The sequence below is a fragment of the Lissotriton helveticus genome, chromosome 1_2, assembly GCF_964261635.1.
Source record: "Lissotriton helveticus chromosome 1_2, aLisHel1.1, whole genome shotgun sequence".
Classification (NCBI taxonomy): Eukaryota; Metazoa; Chordata; class Amphibia; order Caudata; family Salamandridae; genus Lissotriton; species Lissotriton helveticus.
The window spans coordinates 401,584,291-401,611,227 of record NC_136058.1 but is presented as its reverse complement, the minus strand read 5'-3'; the positions used below and the strand labels follow the sequence as shown (position 1 = coordinate 401,611,227).

The window sequence follows — 26,937 nt, the reverse complement described above, 5'->3', positions numbered from 1 at the left end:
TGTCTACACAACTTCCCTGCTGCAGTCAAACTTCAGATAAAGCTGCCACGGATATCGATGAGAAAATGCTTGATTTACCTGTCGCGCTCTGTGTAGAGCGGGGACATACCCGGGCCCTGTTATGCTAGAAGCTGTAAGCCTTCAATGTGCAATCCACAATGTCTTGGCCAGGGTCCGACCCTAACGGTCTGCATGACTTTTAACGATGTCTGTGAGGTCCTTTCAATCTCATTCATGTAATGACTTAAATGGTAATGTAAGATGATGTACTTTGTCGAAACTGTCAATACAAATATGTTTGACAAGAAAAATTAATGGTATTCTTTTTTAAATATCTGTTTGGTTCCAGTCCATATGTCTTTACTTTCTGCCTTAGGGTACAGGTACCCTTTGTGAGCTTAATAAAATGTTGAAAAATCTACAAATCCTCACTTCTACATCCAAGTACTCTCAGGCTACCATACTACACTCTGCTCTGTCTGAAGAACAGCTCAACATTGTCAAAATTCTTCAATTCTGCATTGATTTTGCTTGTATATTATTTTTGGCGAAATTTACATGTATTAACTATTTAATTTTAATACTGTAGGTGATTGAAATTATGGACGAAGAAAACAAGATTTAGCACCAGGCAACTGAATGTTAGTGCCATAAGAAGGATTATTTTGAAAAACTGAAGCACATCCAGCATTCTAAGTTTAATCAATTTCCAAAACCTAGGTGTTGCGAGGAAGTGGGAGCTGAGGAAAGTACTATAACTGTAAGTGAAGTCTATAATTTTGCATTTCATTTACCCAGAGCAAAGTCATATCTGTGCACACAGCATCAGAAATAATGCCAGAAAGACCAATCACGATTCAACCAAACCTTTTTGTATTCAAAGCTAACAAACAATCAATTATTAGCCGAATATTGGAATTTATCCATGGATAAATTCCAATATTCGGCTAATAATTGATTGTTTGTTAGCTTTGAATACAAAAAGGTTTGGTTGAATCTAGATTCAGTATTGGCATCTTCTTTGTTGATTCTATTAATAGACTCTGCTTTACTGGAGGTGAGTCAAAGCCCTTGTTCGTTGTTTTGAGAAAGACCAATCACAGCATCCTCATCTTAAATATGATCAGAAAGACAAATTGCCTCAGCATGACTGAATAACGTTCATCTAAAGCTTCATGTAATTGCAGAGAGGAAGCACACACTGCATAAAAGAAAGTTATAACAAAAGATTTCTTCTGCAGACCATCAAAGAAAAGACGCTGAAAGAAGACTCCGAAGCTGACACATTAACAACCAGAAGATTGGAAAATCACCTTTGTTCAACAACCGTTTTTAACCAGTTACACAAGTTTGAGACTGTCTGCCTCGGGATAAAACACCTTCACCCACTCTGCTCACTCTGGCGAAAACCTTAAAAATTCACCACTTTATTGTGTTCATGACCATCTCAGATTGTTCCCTTTTGTTGTGTACTGTTCTGTAATTCTATGTAAATCGCCTCAACCTTATCTGTTGTGCAGGAGTGATGTGTAAAACTGATTAAATTAGCACCGTTGCGCTATAGCTAATGTAAATAAATTCTCGTCTTCAGAACTACAAACCGTAACCTTACACCAAACAAAGAAAGGGTAAAAGGAGCTGATGTTCTGCGACTAATGATCCACAATAGTTCTGTGCATGTTTTAATGTCCTCAGTTACTGCCATTACGTCAGTGCAAAAAGGGACTTCTCAGTTTAATCATTAAATATCAGACTAACACCTTATCACTGCATTGCTAAGAACCTATACTAATAAATTTGAGAAAAACTTCAGTCACAAAATAAGTTGCTGCCGGAGAGGCTATAACCAAAAGACTATTATCTGCTACAAACATTTCGACAAGTGTTACAGGGCTGCATCCAGACATATTTTGCTCAATTCAAGTGTTAAGAAGATTACACACAATTTCTTTTAGAGATAAGTGCTGAACATTATCTAAACAAGCCCGACTCTAAAATCGGGTTCACTCTTACTGTGGCATATAAGCAAGAGAAAACTAAACGTAGAGATATTAACTCTTGGAATACACTTTATAAAAAGACGCGCTGTGAGAACAAATTCAGTGTTCAAACCCGCCCCAATCAAAGCAAAATAACCCAAGTTGCAGAAAAAAGTTACCTGTGCCAAAAAAGATTCAGCCATCAATCTCATCTCACTGAATTTGAGAGAATGCACACTGGGAAAAACCTCTCTCAGTGCTCTGAATGCCTAAAAAGTTTCAGCCGTGAATCTCATCTCACTGAGCATATGAGAATCCACAATGGGGAAAAACCTTATCAGTGCTCTGAAAGCCAGAAAAGGTTTCGTTTCAGACAGAATCTATGGCGACATGCATTAACCCACTCTGGGGAAAAACCTTACCAGTGCTCTGAATGCCAGAAATGTTTCAGTGACAAAAACCGTCTCTCTCTGCATAGAAGAACCCACACTGGGAATAAACCTTATCAGTGCACCGATTGCCAAAAATGTTTCTTTGACAAAAACAGTCTCACTCTGCATAGAAGAGCCCACACTGGGGATAAACCTTATCAGTGCTCTCAATGCCAGAAATGTTTCAGTACCAAAAGAGATCTTTCTCGACATACAATAACCCACACTGGGGAAAAACCTTATCAGTGCTCTGAATGCAAAAAAAAATTCAGCCAAAAAACCCATCTCATTTATCATATAAGAACCCACACTGGGGAAAAACCTTATCAGTGCTCTGAATGCCCAAAAGATTTCACACTTAAATCACTTCTAACTGCACATGTGAGATTCCACACTGGGGAAAAACCTTATCAGTGCTCTGAATGCCAGAAATGTTTCAGGGACAAAAAAATCCTCACTAAACATACAAGGACCCACACTTCGGTAAAACGTTATCAGTGCACTGAATGCGACAAATGTTTCCGTGAAAAAAGCTGTCTCACTCGGCATATAAGAACTCACACTGGGGAAAAACCTTATCAGTGCTCTGAATGCCAGAAAAGGTTTTGTTTCAGACAGAATCTATGGCGACATGCATTAACCCACTCTGGGGAAAAACCTTACCAGTGCTCTGAATGCCAGAAATGTTTCAGTGACAAATACCGTCTCACTCTGCATAGAAGAACCCACACTGGGAATAAACCTTATCAGTGCACCGATTGCCAAAAATGTTTCTTTGACAAAAACAGTCTCACTCTGCATAGAAGAACCCACACTGGGAATAAACCTTATCAGTGCACCGATTGCCAAAAATGTTTCTTTGACAAAAACAGTCTCACTCGGCATATGAGAATCCACACTGGTGAAAAACCTTATCAGTGCTCCGAATGCCAGAAATGTTTCAGTGTAAAAAGAGATCTCACACGACATACAAAGATCCACACTGGGGAAACACCTTATCAGTGCTCTGAATGCCAGAAATGTTTCCATGAAAAAAGATATCTCACTGAACATACAAGAATCCACACTGGGGAAAAACCTTATCAGTGCTCTCAATGCCAGAAATGTTTCAGTGTAAAAAGCAGTCTCACTGAGCATATAAGAACCCACACTGGGGAAAAACCTTATCAGTGCTCTGAATGCCAGAAATGTTTCAGTAACAAAAGAGATCTTTCTCGACATACAATAACCCACACTGGGGAAAAACCTTATCAATGCTCTGAATGCAAAAAAAAATTCTGCCAAAAAAACCATCTCATTTATCATATAAGAACCCACACTGGGGAAAAACCTTATCAGTGCTATGAATGCCCAAAAGATTTCAAAGATAAATCACTTCTAACTGCACATGTCAGATTCCACACTGGAGAAAAACCTTATCAGTGCTCTGAATGCCAGAAATGTTTCAGTGACAAAAGAAGGCTCACTAAACATACAAGGACCCACACTGGGGAAAAACCTTATCAGTGCACTGAATGTGACAAATGTTTCAGTGAAAAAAGCCGTCTCACTCAGCATATAAGAATCCACACTGGGGAAAAACCTTATCAGTGTTCTGAATGCCACAAATGTTTCAGTCACAAAATCAATCTCACTGAGCATATAAGAACCCACACTGGGGAAAAACCTTATCAGTGCTCTGAATGCCAGATATGTTTCAATCAAAAAAGCAGTTTCACTTACCATATAAGAACCCACACTGGGGAAAAACCTTATAGGTGCTCTGAATGCCAGAAATGTTTCAGTGTAAAAAGCAGTCTCACTGAGCATATAAGAACCCACACTGGGGAAAAACCTTATCAGTGCTCCGAATGCCAGATATGTTTCAGTGTAAAATATCGTTTCACTCAGCATATAAGAACTCACACTGGGGAAAAACCTTATCAGTGCTCTGAATGCCAGAAATGTTTCAGTGTAAAAAGCAGTCTCACTGAGCATATAAGAACCCACACTGGGGAAAAACCTTATCAGTGCTCCGAATGCCAGATATGTTTCAGTGTAAAATATCGTTTCACTCAGCATATAAGAACCCACACTGGGGAAAAACCTTATCAGTGCGCCGAATGCCAAAAATGTTTCAGCCAAAAATCTCATCTCACTGAACATGTGAGAATCCACACTATATAAATAAATTATCAGTGCTCTAAATGTCAGAAAAGATTCAGAGGTAGAGATGGTTACAAGCACCATAAGAAAACACACCATCAAAATAATTCAGTTCTCCGAATGCCAGAAAAGCATCAATTTTAAACTCAATCTCACTCTACATGAGCAGACGCACACAGGGAAAAAACATTACCAATTTCTGGGAATGCCAGAAATTCCTATTTGATTGGCACAGCCTCACTAACCATAAGCAACTCCATACTGATGAAAAACCTTATGAGTGCTCTGAATGCCAGAAAAGCTGCAGAGAAAAATGCTATTTCACGATGAGAAACTCCACACTGGAGAAAATCCTTATGCCATAAAAGGTTGAATCTGAAAGACAGTGTTATGCTTCATGAGAGATCCCACTCTGGGAAAAAACCTTAGGAGTGCTCGAAATGCAAGCAATGTTTTGGTTACAAATTACTTCTCACTTGACATGAGCGAACTCACACAGGGGGAAAAAAGCCTTATGTGTGTTCTGAATGTCAGATAAGGTTTAGTCTTGAATACAATGTCATTTCACATGAGAGAATTCACTCTGGACTAAAGCCATATACAGGAGGGGAAAGCCAGAACCGTTATACTCAGAAAGGAGATTTCACTAAACATGAGAAATACATCCACACCAGGTGAAAAGTAAGGCGTATCTTGAGTTGCAGAAAAGCTTCTAACAACCTGACTTTACATGAGAGAGCACATATTGTAGTTGCAATAGAATTCATCAAGAAACTCTTGCAGGATAACTTAGGCTGCCCGCATGCAACCTCCAAAGAAATTTCAGGCCTGGAAATATTTTTAATTGCAACAGAATCCACAATTTGAGTATCTGAAAGTTACAAAACTCTCAAGGTCTTTACTTTACGCAGAGAAGTGTTAGTGCTTGCAAAAATCAACTAATTGCCCAAAAAATCACAATAATAATGTCTTAAATTTTACTCCACCCAAAAGGTTTCTACACACCCTTGTTTCTTAACATATGACTGATATCTATTTTTTCATGATAAGATTAAGCATATGCGGAGTTCCTCAGTGAGGCACTCCGCAAAGTGACTAAAAAACTCTGGCGGTCTACGCGGAGTTCCGCAAGCAGCGGAGTGCGTAAGGGTCATGCAGTTTGTGGTGATTTCATCCCATGTCGGAGGATCATTTGGCCCTTCTCTTCCAGGAAGTTATGGATCTCTTTGTCAAATGCATCCTTGTGCCAGAAGTAGGTCGGGTTGCTACTCCCACTACTTCTTGGTACCCAAGAAGGACAAAGGCCTGCATCCTAGCTTAGTCCTCAGGGACATCAACCGCTTTCTCCGAAAGGAGAAGTTCAAGTTGTTAACCTTGGCTCAGATCTTGTCTGCCTTCGAACCTGGAGATTTGATGGTAGCGTTGGACTTGAAGGACACTTACTTTCACATCCCCGTCTTGCCTGCCCACCGGCATTACCTACGGTTCACGGTAGGCCACATGCATTTTCAGTTTACCACGCTCCCCTTTGACCTTACCAGCCCCCCCTCCCTCGGGTGTTCACGAAAGTGATGGCGGTGGTCGCAGCTCATCTGCGCAGATCAGGGGGTTCCAGTCTTCCCCTATCTTGACGACTGGCTGTTGAAGGCTCCCACCTCCAGACTACGACGGACTTCCTGCATTTGCTGGGGTTCTCAGTTAACGTGCTGAAGTCGCACCTGATTCCAACCGATAAGCTCCTTTTCATCGGAGCGGTTCTGGTCACAGCACAGTTTTGGCTCTATCCTCCCCCGATCTGAGTTCACAGTAGTGATGGATGCGTCACTCCTGGGTTGGGGCGGCCATATGGGAATGGTGGAGATCAAAGACCTCTGGTCTCCGGCGAAGTCCAGGCACCACATCAACCTTCTGGAGCTCCGGGCGATTCATCTTGCACTGAAGGCATTCCTTCTTTCTGTCAAAGAAAGAGTGGTGCAGGTGTTCACGGACAACACCACCGCCATGTGGTACTGCAACAAACAGGGCAGGGTGGGGTCGTGGACCATATGTCAAGAGGCTCTTCGCCTTTGGACATGGCTGGAACATCAGGGCAGATCTCTGGTGGTTCAACACTTAACAGGTTCACTGAACGCCAGGACGGACAAACTCAGCCGCCAGTGCATGATGGATCACAAATGGCATCTTCACTCGAAGGTTGTGCTAGGTCTCTTTCAGTAGTGGGGAGAGCCTTGGTTAGATCTATTCGCCACCGAAGAGAACGCTCAATGTCAGCAGTTCTGCGTGTTAGAGTTTCCAAAGCGGCTGTCGCTCGGCGACCCTTTTCATTGCGAGTGGAGTTGCGGCCTCCTGTACCACTTCTGCCAAGATTGCTGAAGAAGATCAAACACGATCAGTCCCAAGTCTGGTACCCCGAGCTCTTGAGCTTGGCCATCGATCCTATTGTTAACAGATTTCTGAAGTGCATTACTCATCTCTTTCCTCCTTCTCCTTTCGTAATGCCCTAGTGGGAGTTGACCTCACTTATCTTATGTGTGCTCCCTTTTAGCGCCTACATAATTGTCCTCTTCGCCTCCTTTGAAGACTGCTTTTTTGCTTGCCATCACCTCTGCTGGCAGGATGAGTGAGCTTCAGGCTTATCTTCCAGACCTCCCTGTCTTGCTGTCCATCCAAACAAAGTAGTCCTCTGTGTAAGCCCTCTTTTCTGCCCAAAGTGATAGCCTCTTTCCACATAGGTCTGACCATCAGATTACCTACCTTCTTCCCACCTCTGCTATGTTTTTCTCTGCCAGGTGCACAACATATAGACTGTTCACACACTTTCTGTAGTATGCTTTGTTCTGGGCAGATAAACTCTAATCCCCACTCTCCTTCTATCCTCGTGTTAGTGCAGCCCGATGTAAACAGTAATTGTAATGTATTTAGATTACATAACACTTACTACCCCATACGAACTTTGAAGCGCTTTTTTGGCAAGTAGCACACTACTCTAGGATCCAAAAATGATTTGTGGTGAATTAGTATAGGGAAATATAAAATGTATATGAGAGCTGGACATGTTGGTCTGTTAGTTGGGTTAAAAAAGATTGTGGGGAGATAGAAGAGGGAAGGTTTTGCATTTATATAACGCTTGCTACCCCTGATGAAGTGTTGAAGTGCTTTTCGGCGAGTAGCATGCTACTCCAGATCCCAAAAAGATGAATAGACAGATCAATTATGGTGGGGAGGTTGTTTTATTGTATACACACAACTGTACACAAATTAATAAAATTATGTTATAAAGTTGTATCCAAGAGGCAAGTATAGTCTCTGATAATAATGTATACAATACTGATAAGTTTTAAGTTGGCTTGCCATCAAGACTGATGCCCCGTAATGTTGATGCAAAGTCATCTGTGCTGGCGTATCCTAAACTCTTGTTGAATTGTAACATCCACCTTGTAGGTACTGCTATTTGTATCAGGTCCACGTTGTAGGCAGACACAAACGCCTAAATTGTGCACTATTTATATTAAGCATAATAAGCATAATGTAAGTGAGCAGATGACAGTAAGCACTGTACAAGCTGTATTAGGTGCTTAGAAGTAGAGTGACATAGAGGGCAATAAACACTCACTAAATCTTTCTTTTATATTATTAATAGTGCTCAAAAGACCATACAATTCAATACGATGTACAAATAGCCCATTGGGGAACAGTTCAGGCATCATCTGGGGATTACACATCCGAGAAACACAAGTGTCTTTCATGAATACAAATTGACTACTCCTCCAAGGACTGCACTGTATTATTGGCACGGGCGAAAAGGCAAACAAGCAGTCAGGAGGTACACTGATTGTATACCCCCCACCTGACAGGATGGTGACAGACCCCAACCACCTGCAGGGGAAACGTGCCACCTAACTTAATAGCGGCTAGACGCTTTACTATGTAAGCAGACTGGTGGTTTACAACTGCGCCTACGTTGGGGCACCACATGTTTTTTCCAGCATAATCTGGTGTGCTCCCCCCTGTGTGGAATGATAGCACCCACTGAAAACTGCACCGTTGTGTAGTCTGGGACAGTGCACCTTCCATGTAATTCTGAACTGGGCCTTTAAATACGGTACTATTTTGTGTGCCTATTTAGTTCAGGTATACAAAGAATGTGGTACTACTTGTATACTAGGGTAGGACAAGGAAGATTGAATTTCTATGGTGGCAGAAATGTTTTTGTCAAAGTGCTTTATGCCCTAAATACTCCCCCGTACCCTGAACATAATGAGATTATGTAGATTACACCTCTGCGTGCCTAATGCTGCCATTTGTATTTCAAGACCAGTGATTAATGTGGCTTTATCAAGTTCAACGCCATTAGGCGTTCCCGACCTGTCTGATACTTGCATATGGAAAAGATGGGTCATTTGAACCTAAAGATAGATAAACATATTCATAGGTCACGATTTATGTCTGCATCTAATATAAAACTGTAAATTAGGAGAAGTGATAAGTGAGAAGTTAAAGGCAGCCGCTAATCGAGCTGCATTTGTACACAGGCCTTCCTATATTATGAGATCTATTCCTGCTTAAGTCTTTAATTGCAATGAATACTTTAATACCCAGGCATGAAGTCATCGTCGAGCTGTTTAGATAATCCACCTGTCTCGCCACCTCTTCCTCAATGCATCCTTAACCAGTGGCCTAGCCAGTGTGCCCTGGGCCCCAAGGCAAGAAAGGAAATGTGACCTCTGCCCTTTATTTGGGCTGTGGAAAACAGCAATAATCATTGTTCTGTGGGCCCGTCAGGCCTCTGTTTGAACTGTGACAAACAGCAATTATCAGGGTTCAGTGGGCCTCTAGGACATCTGGGACCTGGTGCCACTGCACCTGCTGCACCAATGGGAAGCTAAGCCCCTGCCCTTAACAGCTTCTATTCTAGCCCCACTGGAGAACCGAAACAACCAAGTACTGATCTGGCCATATATGCAGGCATGCAGCCGCCTCTTCCACTGAAGGGATTTAAGTCGCATGAAAACAGCATGCGGGAAACAACCATTTTCTGAGGTAAAGTCAACCAACACCTCATCTGTTCCAACCTGAATCCATTTAAAACCAGGGACGAAAAAACAGTTCATCGTCATCCCTTGCTTATCAGAAGGGTAAAACAGATTAAGCTAACATTACAGTGTACCACATTGTGGTATATAAATAAATAATACCGGATCTATTTTTGTCTAGGCATAGTAATAACAGATAGCTCAATAAATAAGAGTCAAGATTCGAGGTAGTAGGAGTTTGCAGGTTTAATACAGCATAAAGGACAGGAACAGGACAACCTGCACAGGAATAGGATGGCAGCTGCCTGGGGAAAGGACTGGCGTAACATTTAATAACAGTACACAAGCATATATACGAAAACAGTTGCATTACAGTACATACAATGGGCGGAGCAGTGGGTGTGGTCAATAGCAGTCGCGAAAGATAAGGGTGAAAGTAGGTGTAACAGAGGCGTATACATAGACATGTGATGTAAACGTAACAGAATATGTCATGAATGGGGTGGAGACATGGAGGGGGCTACCTAAGGAGCCGGGACCTCTAACCTAGTGGTGCGCGCAAGTTGGCAATGACGTGTTACTAGGAGAAGCTGGGGCTATGAACTCTGTGCTAGGAGCAGAGACTGGAGTCTGGAGAGTCAGGGCGACATGTACCTAAACAGTATCTAGTATCTGATGTTTAGAGAACATGTTGATAGAATCCAAAAGTTATCAGGGTAAAGGCTAACAGACTCTAAGACTGGAGCATGCATTATTCTACATGTAGTGCGTGATGAAGAATAGTAAAGGACCATTTAATACAGTATTTCTCTTACATGGAGACGTAAAGGCTAGACAATGACGGAAACTATTGATGCAGTTCAGTAGCTGAGGAATGCAGAGAAGGAGGGCTGAACTGATAACTGGAATCATAACATACTCTTGGCAGACTCAGAGACAGAGCCAGGCTGAACCGGGCACTGTGAGGCAGGAAGTAAGTGAAGGGTCAGGAACACAGGTGGGGGCCGTGTCGCTCCTCAGCGAGGGCTCAGGAGACAGAAGCTAAAATCTGGTGTCCAGGCCCTTTTGAGGCCTAGAAACGGGAACTTTACAATGAAATAACGTGCACACTGAGAAACGTGGCAACGTAACTTTACATAGGCCTGATATTCGTAGTATTCACGAGAACTGGAAACTGGCATACTAGAGGTGGACACAACTATAATTGCGTCTTTAATCGAACATGGGGAATACATATGCATATTAATCATGCACACATAACATATGATGGAGGACGCGTAGGGACACAGAACATGGCAGAATTTACTTTTCCACATTCCCTCCTTGTCACTACGTTTCCATCAGGAAACATCAATATTCATGATACCATCTATCATTTCATACAGCATCAATTGCTCGTCTCGAATTTTCTTGGAACGGGATTTAGAACGGGACTTGGGACTAGGAATACAAGAGGTAGCACAAATGCCGCAAATCGCAGGGCCACATTGTATACAGAGGCAGCAGCTGAATATGATCGCTACTGCAATACCCAGAAAAGACAAGACTTTCCATCCCCAGGCGGAAATTATATTCCAGAACCAACCGGACCATGTCCAGGTGCCTGGATCTTGGTGTAACAGATGGGCAATTTTATGAAGTCTGGTTATAGCTGAATAAACAGACGGCGCGTTATTTGGAATGAAAATGCAGCAACTAGATCCGATGACTCTACATGCCCCGCCCCTATCGGCCAGTATGACGTCAAGGACGAGACGATTCTGCAAAACGACAAATCTCATAGCAGATTGCTCTTCGGTTAAGTTACCTAGAGCAGAGGCAGTCTCATTTACTACAGCTTCAAGGGTTCTGGTTAACCTACGGATTAGCTTACTATTCTGAACAGGTCCTATAAAGAAGAAGAAACCTTTATTAAAATCTGTATACTGTTCTAGAGTGGTTTCAGTATAATCGACAATTGGGGACTCGATCTCCCTTTTATGTCTTATGTGTACTAGATGTGTGTTTCTGTGATAATCAGATGGGGCTAGGAAAACTGGTGGCAGTAGGAAGGCAATGTAACAGGTTCCCTCCCAATCGAGGGGCAGACGAACATATGCGGTCTGACCACAAATAAAATAAGAATGACGTGAAGCTTTGAAAATAGATTTCCTACTGTCACTATACTTGACAATAGTAGTACAATCACTATGTCCTACATGTACGGAACCATAATTTCTAACACATAATTCGCCTTTGACTGGTAGTACTGAAATAGCAGGTAAGTCTGGAGTGGAATCAGACTGAACATTCAGGATCATAAAATTTGAAGAATAATTACCTAAATTGTAAACTTCATTTTCTAGATCTAACCCTGTTCTGTGGGGAAGACCTTGCTTGTCTGGGAAACATGTACTGTTAAGAAAAGACATATCTGTTGAGGATGACGTTAACGTGGACCATGCTCCACACGAACCATTATGTGAAAATGGATAAGGAAAGAGTGGCAGAACTCCCTTCGGTGTCTGGAAAGGGGGGAGTCGACCACTCACCCAACAATTAGTGGCATTGCTGGTCTGGTGTGAATAATGTAACATGCGGATAAAAGAATTGTTACGCATAGCGAGGCGGTAAGAGAGTTCATGAGGAGGCAGATCACTAAACGTGTGCTCTACTGTAACATTAGAAGAATTATTTACATGAGAAACTGGAAAATACAGGTAAAATGCGTAACTAGTGCAGGAAATCATAATGCTGAGAAACAAAACGAAACTTAGAAAAACGATACATCGGATTGAGTTTTGACTAACTCTCTCACTATGGGGGTCTATTTTATAAATGTCAGAAACCGGTCTAACCGTTTCACCTAGGGGAGGACTTCGACAATCAAACTGGCTGACTTATTTTACTAGACCTTAGTTTTAATTTATACTCCTGTTGGGGAGGTTTCCCTAACAGGGAGGGTGCAGTATCATTGTTCTTTGCGGGACAGTCCTTAAGAATAGTACTTTGGCAGTCCTTAAAATGCTCGGAAATGTTCTTTGAGACTGGCTTCAATCCATAAAATTTTTTGATGTGCGAAAGATGCACCCAGCCTTTGCGTCCCTCCAACTTCACGGCTGTACGGGTGGCGAGGAGGACCTGTCGGGGCTCCTTCCAGCGAGGCTCCAGCGGACTTGAACGATCGAAATTTCGCACTAGGACCATGGATCCGGGAACAATTTCATGCGGTGCCACCTCGGTATTGTCTGGAAATGCGGCGGCAACCTGTGAACGACAAGAGTGGAGGGCAGACATCAAGGAAGCTAGGTAATCTGTCAGCATATTACTTGAAACATCGGTAATACTTCGAGGTCTAGGAGTACCCCACATGTTAGGGGGGCGGCCGAAAATGACCTCGTACGGGGACAGACCTGATCTGGAATGTGCGACCATGCGCATATAGAACAGGGCAACTGGCAGAGCTATTAGCCAGTCCACACCTTTCTCTTGACAAACTTTTGCAATACGGATTTTCAAAGTCTGGTTATGTCTCTCTACGAGACCGGCTGCTTCAGGATGGCGTACACAATGGAACTTCCACTGGTACCCTAACAGAAGGGAAACATGCTTCATGAGTTCAGATGAGAATGGCTGGCCGTTATCAGAATATACGACTCTAGGGAGTCCGTAACGGGGGAAGAACTCACGAACCAACTGCTTGGCAGTGGTCGTGGCTGTGTAATCTGGGACTGGATATGCCTCCGTCCACCTGGACAAAGCGCATACAACTACAAGGACATACTTGAAACCTCGACATCGCTCCATCTGAATATAATCCATCTGGAGGACTTCAAAAGGGTGGTCAGGGGGCTGGAATCCACCTTGTTCCACCGGGACACTTTTACCTGGATTAAACTGACAACATATCATACAGGTACGGACTTTCTGCTTGGCTGCAGCTCGTAAATGCTTGTTGAACCAAATGTTCTGGATACTGTCTAACATTGCTTTTTCTCCTAAATGTGCTGGACTATGTGCGGTATTAACAATGACTTGAACCATAGAGTCGGGGAGAAACCATGTGGCTCTACCCTTCGTTACCCATCCCTGATCTGTCTGGACCCCTCCTTGTTCAGACCATTTCTTGATTTCATCGGGAGTAGCATGTAACTGGATATCTATGACATCTTGAGTAGGGTCCTTAACTGTCATACATGTAGTCGGATCTGGAGTATGTGTCTGTGTCGGATTAACTGGAATGTCTGGAGTCTGAGCTGTAAGCTTGGCTGTGCGATCTGCTAGATCGTTACCCTGGGAAATAATGTCAGTAACTTTCGTATGTGCTTTGCATTTCATGATAGCAATGGATGTCGGTAAGTGTATGGCATCTAACAGAGCTTGAATAAGGAGACCATGCTGAATCTTGGTTCCATGAGAAGTCATGAAACCTCTCTCCTGCCAGAGCACTCCAAAGTCGTGTACGACTCCAAATGCGTAGAGTGAATCTGTGTAAATATTAACTTTCAGGTTCTTAGCGTGTATGCAGGCTTGAGTCAGAGCAACTAGCTCTGCTGCTTGAGCAGACAGAGTGTCAATGCGGTGTGTCTCTATAACTTCGGTGTCAGTAGTCACTGCATACGCGGCGACTAGTTCTCCTGTACTTGTTCTCATACATGAACCATCCACATAAAGTGTCAGGTCGGGATCTGGTAATGGGATATCTGTCAGATCTTGTCTTGGTTTTGTCATAATGTTGACTACTTCCACACAATCGTGTGTGGTAGGATTCGAAGTAACTGATGGTAACAGTGTAGCAGGATTTAGGACGTTGAAGCGTCTGATCTCTATGTGTGGCTGGAACAGTGTCAATTCATAACCTGTTAAACGTGCAATTGTCAAGTGCTGAGTTTGTGTTCGGTTTAAAAGAACTTCCACTGAGTGTGGAACTTGTACTGTCAGGGAGTGTCCTAATACTATGGAATCACTTTGTCTGATAGCTAGTGCTGTGGCTGCAACTGACTTGAGGCACGCAGGCAGAGCCTGGGCTACAGGATCTAATGTGCTCGAGAAATAAGCACAGGGCTTGTATTGTCCTGCTTGATCTTGTGTGAGAACAGATAATGCTGTACCTTCACGTTCAGTGACGAAAAGTGTAAAAGGCTTACTGTAATTCGGTGTAGCTAGAACTGGAGCTTGACATAGGGCTTTCTTTAACTCATTGAAACTAAGTGTATGTTCAGATGTCCAAGGGAGGACAGTCGATACGGCTGCCTCCTGTGTCGTTAACTGTATCAGTGGCTTAGCTAGAAATGCATACTGAGGAATCCATTGTCTGCAATAAGAAGTAAGGCCGATAAAAGCACGTACCTCCTTCTGGGTCTTGGGCTGAGGAAGACTCGCTATTAGCTGGATACGGTCTGGTGTCAACTGCCTACCCCACTTGGACAGTAAGTGGCCTAAATAGATCACTTGCTGGACACAGAATTGAAGCTTCGAAGGGGACACCTTGTGCCCCATCTCGGCTAAGAAATACAAGACTGTAAGGGATGCTCGCTCGCAAGCACGTTCAGAACGGGCTGTGATCAGTAGATCATCGACATACTGGAGCAGGGCAGTGTCAGTTGGCATGTGAATGTTGTCTAGTTGTCTCTTGAGTGCTTGACTGTAAATACTAGGACTTTCTGTGAAACCTTGAGGAGCGCGTGTGAACATATAGCTCCTTCCATTTAAACAAAATCCGAAAAGAAACTGGCTGTCTGGATGAATGGGGACACTGAAAAACGCATTCTTGAGGTCTATGACTGTAAAAAATGAAGCTTCGGAATCAATGGCTGTCAATAGGGCAGAGATATCTGGGACAACTGGGTACTGGGGAATAATACATTTATTAAGTTCTCGAAGGTCAATCACCAATCGATATACTGGAGGTGCATTTGGATCGGTACGTTTCATGACTGGAATGATCGGAGAATTACATACATTGGAGTCAGTTTCTACAATTACTCATTGAGCCATGAGCTCGTCAATAATTTTGGATAGGGCTGCTACAGCCTCCGGTGGCAATCTGTACTGTCTGATACGTGGCAGGACTACACCTGGCTTGAGAGTCACACGATGAGGTGTGATTTGCATATAGCCAACATCAGTTGGACCTTGCGCCCATAGATGCTGCGGAACATTAGACAATCTAGGATCAAAATCTCGTAATACATAGTGACCCTTGAAGTCACGTAGGAACAATCGTATTCCTTCTGGGGAACAACATATAACTGCACCTAACTCTTTCAGTGTCTTAATGCCTAATAGGTTTTCTGGACATGACTTAGTAAGTAACAGATCAGTAGTGCGGGACAATGGACCTACTTCTAGAGTAACTGGCTTTGATATTTCATTTACAATAGGCTTTCCTGAAAATCCAAGGGAAACATTTCTAGATCCTGAGAGCGGAGCCCCTGGAACTTCGGCGTGACTTATAGTGGTCCTACTTGCCCCTGTATCAATCAGAAACTTTCTATCTTTCCCTAATACTTGACTGTGAACATAGGGACCTTCTTGATCTACAGGTATCTCGATGAGAGGCAAGCCTACCTCCCTCTCTAGGCTGTTTCATGAATACGGTTGATACTCTGGATACTCTGACTGAGCATACTGGTACATCTGCTGTGTAACATGCTGTGTTGCAGCGATGGGCTGCGGTACAGTAACTGTCTGTTGTGCATTCTGTGGCTGAGGAGTCTGTGAAACTTGCTCTTGTCTAGGCGGACGTGGTCTTTCTTTAGTCTTACCGGTAGCTATGTTGTGTTTCAGAACTGCACACTCGTTTATAAAATGACCTGGCTGTTTACAATAATTGCAATTTCCTTTAACGGGAGCTGCAGGATGACTGGCTTGATTCGGACCCCTCTTCTGACTGTCTTGAGGAACGGATTGTGCAACTAGCACTTTCATTTTCGTGTCTTTCATACGTCTCCTTTCATGTTCTTGTTCTTCTCTGATTCTATTCTGGTGATATTGAAGCATCTGGAGCATTTGGGACGGGGTATTAGCTTGCCAGGTACTTTCGACTTTCAAAACTCGGTTTTTAATTTGTGGATTTGAATTCTCGACTAATTTAGTAACAAAAAGATGAGGGTATGATTCACTACTTGTCTTGAGGCCACTGTTTATGCTAAAACATTTCTCAAATCTAGAATAAAAATCACTAATATCTTCATCTTGTTTCTGTTTACAGGCTGAGATTGCATCCCAGTCTTCCTTTTTAGTTGTTAATAATCTGGGTAAAACTTGAATCAATAATTCAGGTAATTCTTTACATTTATCTCCAAGACCGGTACCTGGTACTCGTGCCTTATCTTCGGCTTCTAGAACTGCCCAATCGATCTTTTTCTCTCCCACCTCCCATTCTTTTTCTTTGAGTTTCTCATATACCCCTGCGGGCAACAGGACCTTTAGCATTTTAATAATATCTGGATACGTGTATTCTCCCATACGGAGCATGTCTTTTAATTCTCGGTGGAACCCTGCTGGATCTTTATCATGACAGGGAATTAACTTTTTCATCTCTAAGAGTTCCATCTTTGTAATCGGGGTGTAAACAAACACTCGTTGCATTTCACCACCGTCTGTCTTAATTGGATGCACTTCTCGTAACGGATTTTGTCTATCTATATAAAAGGGTTTACTTTCTGGGGGTGAGACATGAACAAAATGCGGGTTCAAGAACGTTCTATATTTGTGGCGCTGTTCTAGAATGACACTAATTAAATCGGTACCTAAACCTTTCCATTTATACTGGAGTAACTCGTTCAGAACATCGTGTAACGGACCTGGATCAGAATGTTGACCCTCATACAATGTAATGAGGTGCTGGATCATATACATACCCACCAGTCGCTGCTCGGCTGGGGGCAATTTCAGAAACATTTGTGCCACTATTTCGTCTGGAAAAGTGGTAGAATCAGTAATCCATCGGACTGCTGATCGGACTAGTTCTTGTTCATGCATGGTACTTAACTCGCTATAACCGATTCGTGTTTTCAGAATATGATCGGTAGCTTGGAATACTTGTTCTAAAGAACCTTGTTCTGGTGCTGGATGGTGAAAAACTGGCTTGTGTTCTAGACGTAAATGGCGATCTGGAAATCTAGATTTTCCTACATACGCTATTCTGGCGGGATTCTCGTCGTCTACCTCTTCAGTATCAGAGTTACTTTCTTTCTCGCTTACTCGTGCTTCTTTGCGTTGTTCGTGTATCCTTATTATTTCTTTACGAATCTTCTTGTACATACTCTCTATACTACTGATGGTCTTATGCTTACCCTCGGCTATATTATCACTCCACCTTGTCAGGGTTCTCATTTCGACTTGATCTTTGGTCGGATAATCTTGTTCCCTTATTAGACAATTAATCAGAAACTTTAATAGCATGAGCTGGACTTCAACTTTTCTTTGGCACATGACGTCACTAATACTTTCTGGATCATTCCCTGTACGGATGAAACGATATATTCTGTCTAGATCTTCTTTCATATCTGGTAGGGTGACTAGATACTCGGTCACCTTTCTTACGCGTAATGAATATAAAACCATATTATCCTCGCCTGGGACTGGATCATAGCCACATTCGGTAAGGGCTTTTCTTATTTCTGCAACAGACTGATATCTGGGCGTACGCTGTGACGCTTGTGCATGTAATTCGGCTAACGTTAAACGCTTGTGTGGCGGCGGGGTTCCTGGAGGACCTCCCCCTGCGGCCCCTAAACTAGAATCGTCGACTGATACTCTTCGTGCTGGCAGAGTGGTAAATTGAAATGCGGGCTGAACTTGTAGGACGGGCTGGACCGGGGGTGCCGTAGCAGGTACTGCAGTATCTGGAGGAGCGGGAAGTGCCTGATTTACAGGGACTGGCGGAGCAGGAACAGGATTTGCATATTCCGGGACTGTGTCGTCCAAATAGGACGAAATGAAAATATCAGCTGCGGTCGGTTTGTGACGTAGCTTGGTCGGAACTAATGGTGGCGGAAAGTTACTGGATGCCTCCGGGGTCGCTTTTGGCAAGCCCTCGGCAAGAAGAGGATACATACCCTTAATGAGGGCGTTCCTCTGTCTGTCTGACTGTTCGGTTTTAACTCGTTCACCTATCTCGATTAATTCTTTTTCTTGTGCTCGTTCTAAGGATTCTCTACTTAATTCAGACTTTCTGATTTCTTTTTCGGTTCTTTTATGAGATTCTTTGCGCCATAACTCGATGGCATCTTTCTGTGACTGTCTGGCTTTCTTTTTCCATAATGCCTCTTCTACTCTCATGATGCACTCGGCATCCCACGTACCTGATACGGGCCATCTATACTTTTCTTCTAACACCTTGGTATACTCTACCCATAAATCTAGATATAATATGGCGTTTATGCCATGCTTCTGATACATAAAATGACCTGGACTGTCCCTAGGAGGGACAGGAACTGCTGCTTCCAGCAGACCTTTTCTGGTTTTTAACTGACGCAGTTTTGAAAAGAGCGGCATGACTGCACTATAATCTGGACACAATACAATACACAATGAACACGATAATTACTTCACACTCATACCACGACATTAAAATACATGAATAACATTTAAAATAACAGTTCGAACAGAATACTACCTGGAATACGGAAAACAGAATACATGAATTTTCTCGAGAACAAAACTGACTAGAACAGGAACTAGATGCACTGCTAAAACAGTACTAAACTTACCGGTCTCATAAAGAGACACGTCAGGACCCGCATCCACCGAAGTGGACACTTCGTTTGGGATATGTGTACCACCAAACCCCACGGACCAGAGTCAATTAAATTGACCCTGTCTAGATACTACCCCAGCAACGGTACTCACCGGGCAGCAAGAACGGAAGGCCTCGGACTAGACTGGACTGCTTCGACGCCGGACGGACGGACTTCGGACTTCTGTTACGGGTGGACCTCCAGATACCTCGGACCTTGGACTCTCGGCTTGGGCTCTGGTCGGGACTCGCCGCGTTCCTCCACCGTCTCGTCTGGATGCTGGACCGCCTCCTCCGTCTCCTCCGTGGGCCTGAGGGATACTTGAAGCAGAAATATCTGCCGGTGCGCAGAAGAGATCCGTCACGACTGCAGAGGGTCAGGGGGTCGGCGTGGCTTCACCGACGCGTGGGGAAAGGGCAAGTCCCTATTCGGGCGCCATTATGTGGTATATAAATAAATAATACCGGATCTATTTTTGTCTAGGCATAGTAATAACAGATAGCTCAATAAATAAGAGTCAAGATTCGAGGTAGTAGGAGTTTGCAGGTTTAATACAGCATAAAGGACAGGAACAGGACAACCTGCACAGGAATAGGATGGCAGCTGCCTGGGGAAAGGACTGGCGTAACATTTAATAACAGTACACAAGCATATATACGAAAACAGTTGCATTACAGTACATACAATGGGCGGAGCAGTGGGTGTGGTCAATAGCAGTCGCGAAAGATAAGGGTGAAAGTAGGTGTAACAGAGGCGTATACATAGACATGTGATGTAAACGTAACAGAATATGTCATGAATGGGGTGGAGACATGGAGGGGGCTACCTAAGGAGCCGGGACCTCTAACCTAGTGGTGCGCGCAAGTTGGCAATGACGTGTTACTAGGAGAAGCTGGGGCTATGAACTCTGTGCTAGGAGCAGAGACTGGAGTCTGGAGAGTCAGGGCGACATGTACCTAAACAGTATCTAGTATCTGATGTTTAGAGAACATGTTGATAGAATCCAAAAGTTATCAGGGTAAAGGCTAACAGACTCTAAGACTGGAGCATGCATTATTCTACATGTAGTGCGTGATGAAGAATAGTAAAGGACCATTTAATACAGTATTTCTCTTACATGGAGACGTAAAGGCTAGACAATGACGGAAACTATTGATGCAGTTCAGTAGCTGAGGAATGCAGAGAAGGAGGGCTGAACTGATAACTGGAATCATAACATACTCTTGGCAGACTCAGAGACAGAGCCAGGCTGAACCGGGCACTGTGAGGCAGGAAGTAAGTGAAGGGTCAGGAACACAGGTGGGGGCCGTGTCGCTCCTCAGCGAGGGCTCAGGAGACAGAAGCTGAAATCTGGTGTCCAGGCCCTTTTGAGGCCTAGAAACGGGAACTTTACAATGAAATAACGTGCACACTGAGAAACGTGGCAACGTAACTTTACATAGGCCTGATATTCGTAGTATTCACGAGAACTGGAAACTGGCATACTAGAGGTGGACACAACTATAATTGCGTCTTTAATCGAACATGGGGAATACATATGCATATTAATCATGCACACATAACATATGATGGAGGACGCGTAGGGACACAGAACATGGCAGAATTTACTTTTCCACAACATAACAAATTGTGATTCTGTTTACAAATTAAAACTCGCAAGCATATAGAAAGGGCAGCATTTGGCCAAAATAGCCATTTTCCCTTCCCATACTTTTAACACATCTTATACAAAAAAAGCTAATTACATTGTCATCCGAAAATAGTCATTAGCGCCTACTCATAACCAAATGCCATTTAGAATTGTCTTTCACTTCAAGCTTTCAAATGTAAATTGATATAAAAGCAGTATTGAATTGTTTGACGTTGTGCACTCTTACCAAAATTTATAGCATCAATTTTATATGACACACCATAGAAAAAAGGAGTTGTTTATATATACTAAACCTCCAGAAACGTTTGATTAACCAGTTATAAAGTCACATCTAGCTTAGTTAGTTTATAGTCTTCTTTTATTTTTTAATAGTAATTATTTCACGTTTTTACTGAATATGCATGGCTAAACACTTATAAGGTCCCAAAGGCGAGACCTATTGGCTATGACAATGCTTGTTATTGATTGAGTTCATTGAGCGGCAGAACTTTTGATTAAGTCCTGAAGAATGCCGCAAACACCTCTTTGGAGGGTTAAATGGCTGAAACATGTTGACCTCTTATTGACTCTAACAGTGCATATATATTTCTCCCACAGTGTCCTATTTTTAATCCTGGCCCAGGGGTGTACAAATAATGGAACCCACATACCCTTTAGCAAGTTTTAACTTTCACTCTGCTGCCCCCACTACCCTGAGCTCATTATTGTGGTATTTAGTATACCTTTCTATATAACAAAATATGCCTGAACTCCTCCTTCTCAGTGAGGGGGTTGTATCACGGTGCAAGGAGATTCCCAATAAGGAAGCATGCCAACTATGGTGGGTGAGGGAAATCGTCCTTTTAAAGGGATATTTCATCTTAGCTAGGTCTTCATTTGCAACAGTAATCCTCAGAGACCCAAGGGTTTCTTGAATGTGGTAGAAATGCATTTTTACCCCTTGATTGTACATTCAAGCACAGACCATTCATTGCATGAAATGTGATCTATGTAGGGAAAATACTCTGTGCACTGACAAAATGTGTTAAAATAACAGAAAGTTGATAATCGCATTTAATAACTTCTCATACCTGGATTTATCAAGAAGAGAAGTCTGTTAATTCTATCATATTTTTGATACCACAAGGTATAAGAAATTAGGGGATCTTTATCTAATATCTTTATCAGTAAATTATATGAAATTATTGAACATAAACTTTCCCAAGTATTATTTCTAAAGATTAAGGAATTGGTCTTTTCTAAACTAACCCCAGTGCGTATGACTACAATAACCACCTCTCTCAAATCAATATTGTGCTTGTTTTAGTGAGAAAGCTAAATGATCTAGGAGAAACCAGGACCTAGGTCAGTATTTTTCTTAGGAAGCTTCAAGTTAGAGAGTGAAAACACTTTTTAGAATGCCCCGAAAATTGTGATAAAGATATTTCAATATGTTTGACAAAAAGAATAGGTACATTTCATGACAATATTGAAATGGGAACTAACAGGAATAAATATTTACACAACATTACAAAAATATTAGAGACTAAATTTCAGCAATATAGGAAATACTGAGGTTCATGTACTAATAATCCATTTGGTAAAAAGTGGTTGCTTGTAGAGTCAGCACACTACTTTGTCTGTGATAGCTTTTAAATAAAGGCATTTTGAATGCACCCCATTTTACTTTCAGATTCACAAATGTCCCCTTGGGTTACTACCTCCTGTTACTGTTTTTCAGTCCACATATGGTTTCAAAGCTTAATACATACCTTAATACATACCTTAACAATGTATTCAATATTCAGAAGGGAAACTATTAACATTCCCCTTCCAAATTCTGAATTGTTAAATGGGCTTAGTACATTTCAAAAAGGGGTTTAGCATTTGCAAACTCTGTGAATTACTGAACCAGTGGATTTTGTTAACAATAAAACATGAGGCCATTTTTCTCAATTCCCTCCAAATTAAGTTTGCTAATAATGTTAGTTGAATAATAACCGGTGCATGTACCTATTTAGTGTTAGTGTTGCTTCAGATCAAATAAAAACCATCACACATAACTCTTGCACAATACTTAAAGACAGAATTTCTGACATCCAGCGTTAATGTTTTGTTAGATATATTTGCAAATGTTGTCACTTGTTTCAGGAACAATGTGTGTCTTCTGGGTTTACTCTAAACCACTATAATAAACATATTCAATGCTTTGAGATTTGATCTGTTTGTACTGGTTTCTATTGCAGACAACAATCTAGATTTAGACCAAGAATCAATTCCACCCATGGCTTTTAAAATCTATTTATCAATGATCTCTATTAGTGTTATCGCAACTAAAACTGTAATAGAACTGATCTGAGAGATGGACCTTCAAGTATTATGCTCAGTCAATTTATTGAACAAACTATGGAGTTAAAATCTGAATAGATTAGATCCACAAGCATTGCCTGACCACTGTATTTTACATCAATAGATTACTTATCAGCACATTTTCTCTAAGTTCAATTCAGTCATCTTCTATTTTTTGCGGAGCTCGTGCTGGCTCTGTTAGAACTCTTTCAAAAATATGACATTTAAATGTCCCAAAAAATCAGGAATTCTAGTTTCAAGCCTGGTCAAACCTTAATGAATGCTACACCAAACGATGCCCTTCTGTTCCTACATTTTATTGTGCACCTTGATTCAGAAATGGCATGTTTTTGCTTTTGGAGGTAAAATTCTAAACATATTTATTGTTGTTGCCATCTGAAACATTATCACAAATTGAGAAGATAACAACAAATAGTCTTGTGATGCTTGCTGGAATGGGAAGTGTTTAATCAAAAAGTGGATGGAATTCAAGTTTAGGTGACAATTTTACAAAAGTGTATGGACTTTGTATATATTTCAAATTGTTGATCTCCAAAATGGCCTAAATCAATAAATTGAATTTCAATTCAATCATTTGAATCCTATTGTTGGAAAAGATGTGATTTTGAACCCCATGAGGCGGTTCCTTTCCAGGAAGCATTCAGGTTGTAATCATGAGTCAATTAATGCTGAGGTTAACATATTCAAATTGAATTCTAATTACATATGAAATGTTCATTGTTCAATATATTTCTCTTAGTATTTTAATGTGAGGACTTTCTTGCTTAAGCAAAATAATTTGTATTTGTTTTTCTATATGTAGGAAGCATTACATTAATGAAATCACTGTATCCTACCTTCTTTGTTTCCTTTCCTGTTCTTTATGGACGTTTCTATTGTTGAACTTTAAAGTTTTCCCGAAATTAGGAATTGTGCTCTACATAACTTTGCTGTGTTACAGTGTGTTGATTTTTATGTACTACTTGTGTCTCTTATGTGTATGGCAACTGATGTTTTTTTTTTGTTTTAATAATCAGCTTATGTTTGTTTTTATTATTCAATAAAATGTTTCAAACACAACAAATGGTAGTTGATATGTATTTACAACTGCAGCATTTTTATTGTATGGGCAGTTTCAAAGGGGCCAAAAATATGGTCTGTGGGATGACGGAGGACCACATTGGCATCAGCAGGGAGAGGTTTGGGCAGGTGATTAGGGGTACATATAAGGTTGGAAGTAGGGGGAACAAAGCATGTACATAGTGTGGACTGTGACTCCTAGAGTTATTGTGAGGGATACCATGCTACCCTGAAAATGAATCCCCTAGTGATTATTATCAACAAACTTTATTCGGTTTTATAAAAGAAAAACATCTTCCAAGTTACATATTGACAAATATAATATGTCCAAGTTAATCAGAACACAAGGTAAAAATTCATGAATTACAGCAGTAGCACTTGCGTCTTTGAGATCTCAATGAATGGCGTCATCAGAATCGGTAGCCGCTGGGGACAACACAGTGCATGGGCCGTTACTGGTTCAAGCAAAGTATCAACATCTGTTGGCATGACTGATGGGAGTGTGGACTGTGACTCCTGGAGTTATTGTGAGGGATACCATGCTACCCTGTAAATGAATCCCCTAGTGATTATTATCAACAAACTTTATTCGGTTTTATAAAAGAAAAACATTTTCCAAGTTACATATTGACAAATATAATATGTCCAAGTTAATCAGAACACAAGATAAAAATTCATGAATTACAGCAGTAGCATTTTGCGTCTGTGAGATCTCAATGAATGCCGTCATCAGAATCGGTAGCCGCTGGGGACAACACAGTGCATGGGCCGTTACTGGTTCAAGCAAAGTATCAACATCCGTTGGCATGACTGATGGGAGTGTGAGACATGTGTCTAACACGCATTCTTCTCCGCATAGCAGGCAGCGTAGAACAGGTAGGATGCAATCTTGCCAAATTGGTCTGAATGACAGAAACCATGGGGTATTTAATTCTCTTAGACGAGGTAGTCTTAAAATTTGGACGATGCGGTCACGACACTTCATCGCCAGTAGAGTTGTCTCCATGGAGAACTAGGTGTCGTTTGTGAAATGACTTGCCATATAGCAGCAATAGGAGCAAAAATAGTATTCCTGCAGCGAGTCCCAAAATGAGAGGCAATCCGCCAAACACTGAGTGCACAAAGTTTGGAAATTTTACTAGGTCCGCTTCAAAAGGTTCTAACAGTCCAGAAAATACGGTCTTAAATACATGTACAATACCACTCGTATCAGACATGTTTAAGATACGACTTAACATTTCTGAGAAATGTATAGGGCAATTTGTAGTTGAGAGGGCATGTAACTCTGCAGAAGTCCTTGCGACTTGCAGATCATAGGTTTCTTTGGCCGAGGTCAGTGGCACAGTTTTTTGCAAAAGAATGGATTTCATTCTGCTTAAAGTAGCAATTCGTATAGAAGAGATGTTCAGTGAAGGCCAAAGTGGCGACTCCCGGCTGTCTTGGTTTTAGGAAACAATACTTGCATACAGCAAGGGACCCTGGCTGATACAGTTACTAGATATGGTATTCCTATCAAAAATATGAAACGAAAATAGTGGACTGTGGATTAATTCTAAATTTACGATGAAGGTTTTCAACCAATACGGTGTGATGCATCCTGGGACTGATAGTACTTTGTATATCAGTGTTCCGTTTGATTCCTGGCAACATGCCACAGCAGCTGCGATCATTCAACATAAGGTAACTTCCATTCAAGAGTTGTCAAACAATTGGATCAATCACCATGGCTGGTGAACCATGCAGGTGGCAGGATACGTTTTTAGAGGAACTATCGCAGGCCCCGTGTAAGTTTATACCCTGACATAGGAGAGAACCGCTTAGTGCGTTTTTACAATTTTCCCCGCTAAGAAACACTTCACGACCCCCACTCCAACATCTGTATGTGTATGGCAATTCCCAGGATGTCTTGATGTATTCTTTACCCAACTTTTTATATGTGCCTACTGGTATATGTTGTAGGCAATATTGAAAATAGAAAATTGTAACAGGCAGAGTGATTGCTCCATGTATAATCCATTCCATAACTGTCTTTTCAGCGACAGTAAATGGCAATCTTTCCAGTTTTTCAATGCTCAGCACCGTATTGTCTGCTCCCCTTTGTGCCAATTTGATCTGTTTATCAGTGAGATTGAATTCTGAAAACAGTGACATAGTATTGATTAAACGTCAAGGCACATAGCCTGAATGAAGGTTTTGCAACGTCCAGCCTAATAGCATGATAGAACATAATTGTGACTGACCATGTTGCAACATGACCAAGTCCTGTTCCATGATGTCTATGGCAGAAGACACTATGCTATCTAAAGAATATATCCTGGACCACAGAGTCGTTAACCCATTGTCAACCACAGAGAGAGATTTCTCTAAATTAATACGATCAATTTCTTGTATTCATTCTGCAGTCTCTGCTTGTGTAATTTTCCATGCTTCATTATAAGCAGCAAAGATACCGGCATATATAAAACGTTTATGATGCGGTGTTCTTGGTCCTAGCAACAATTCCCTAAGATCAGCGCCATCTTTAAGTAAACAAAAGTGTTGCTTTACATCCTTAAGTGTAGATCT

At 41.8% G+C, this 26,937-nt stretch overlaps 1 protein-coding gene across 1 annotated transcript in view; it reads left to right on the top strand.

Moving 5' to 3' along the window:
* The window catches only part of LOC144804521 (uncharacterized), a 145,843-nt gene that overhangs the window by 59,594 nt on the left and 59,312 nt on the right, over positions 1–26,937 (top strand). The window contains exons 3-4 of the mRNA XM_078671915.1: positions 590–760; positions 1,242–4,167. Coding sequence (XP_078528041.1) covers positions 2,210–4,167 — 1,958 coding nt within the window. The 5' untranslated portion in view covers positions 590–760; positions 1,242–2,209. The remainder of the gene's footprint in view (positions 1–589; positions 761–1,241; positions 4,168–26,937) is intronic.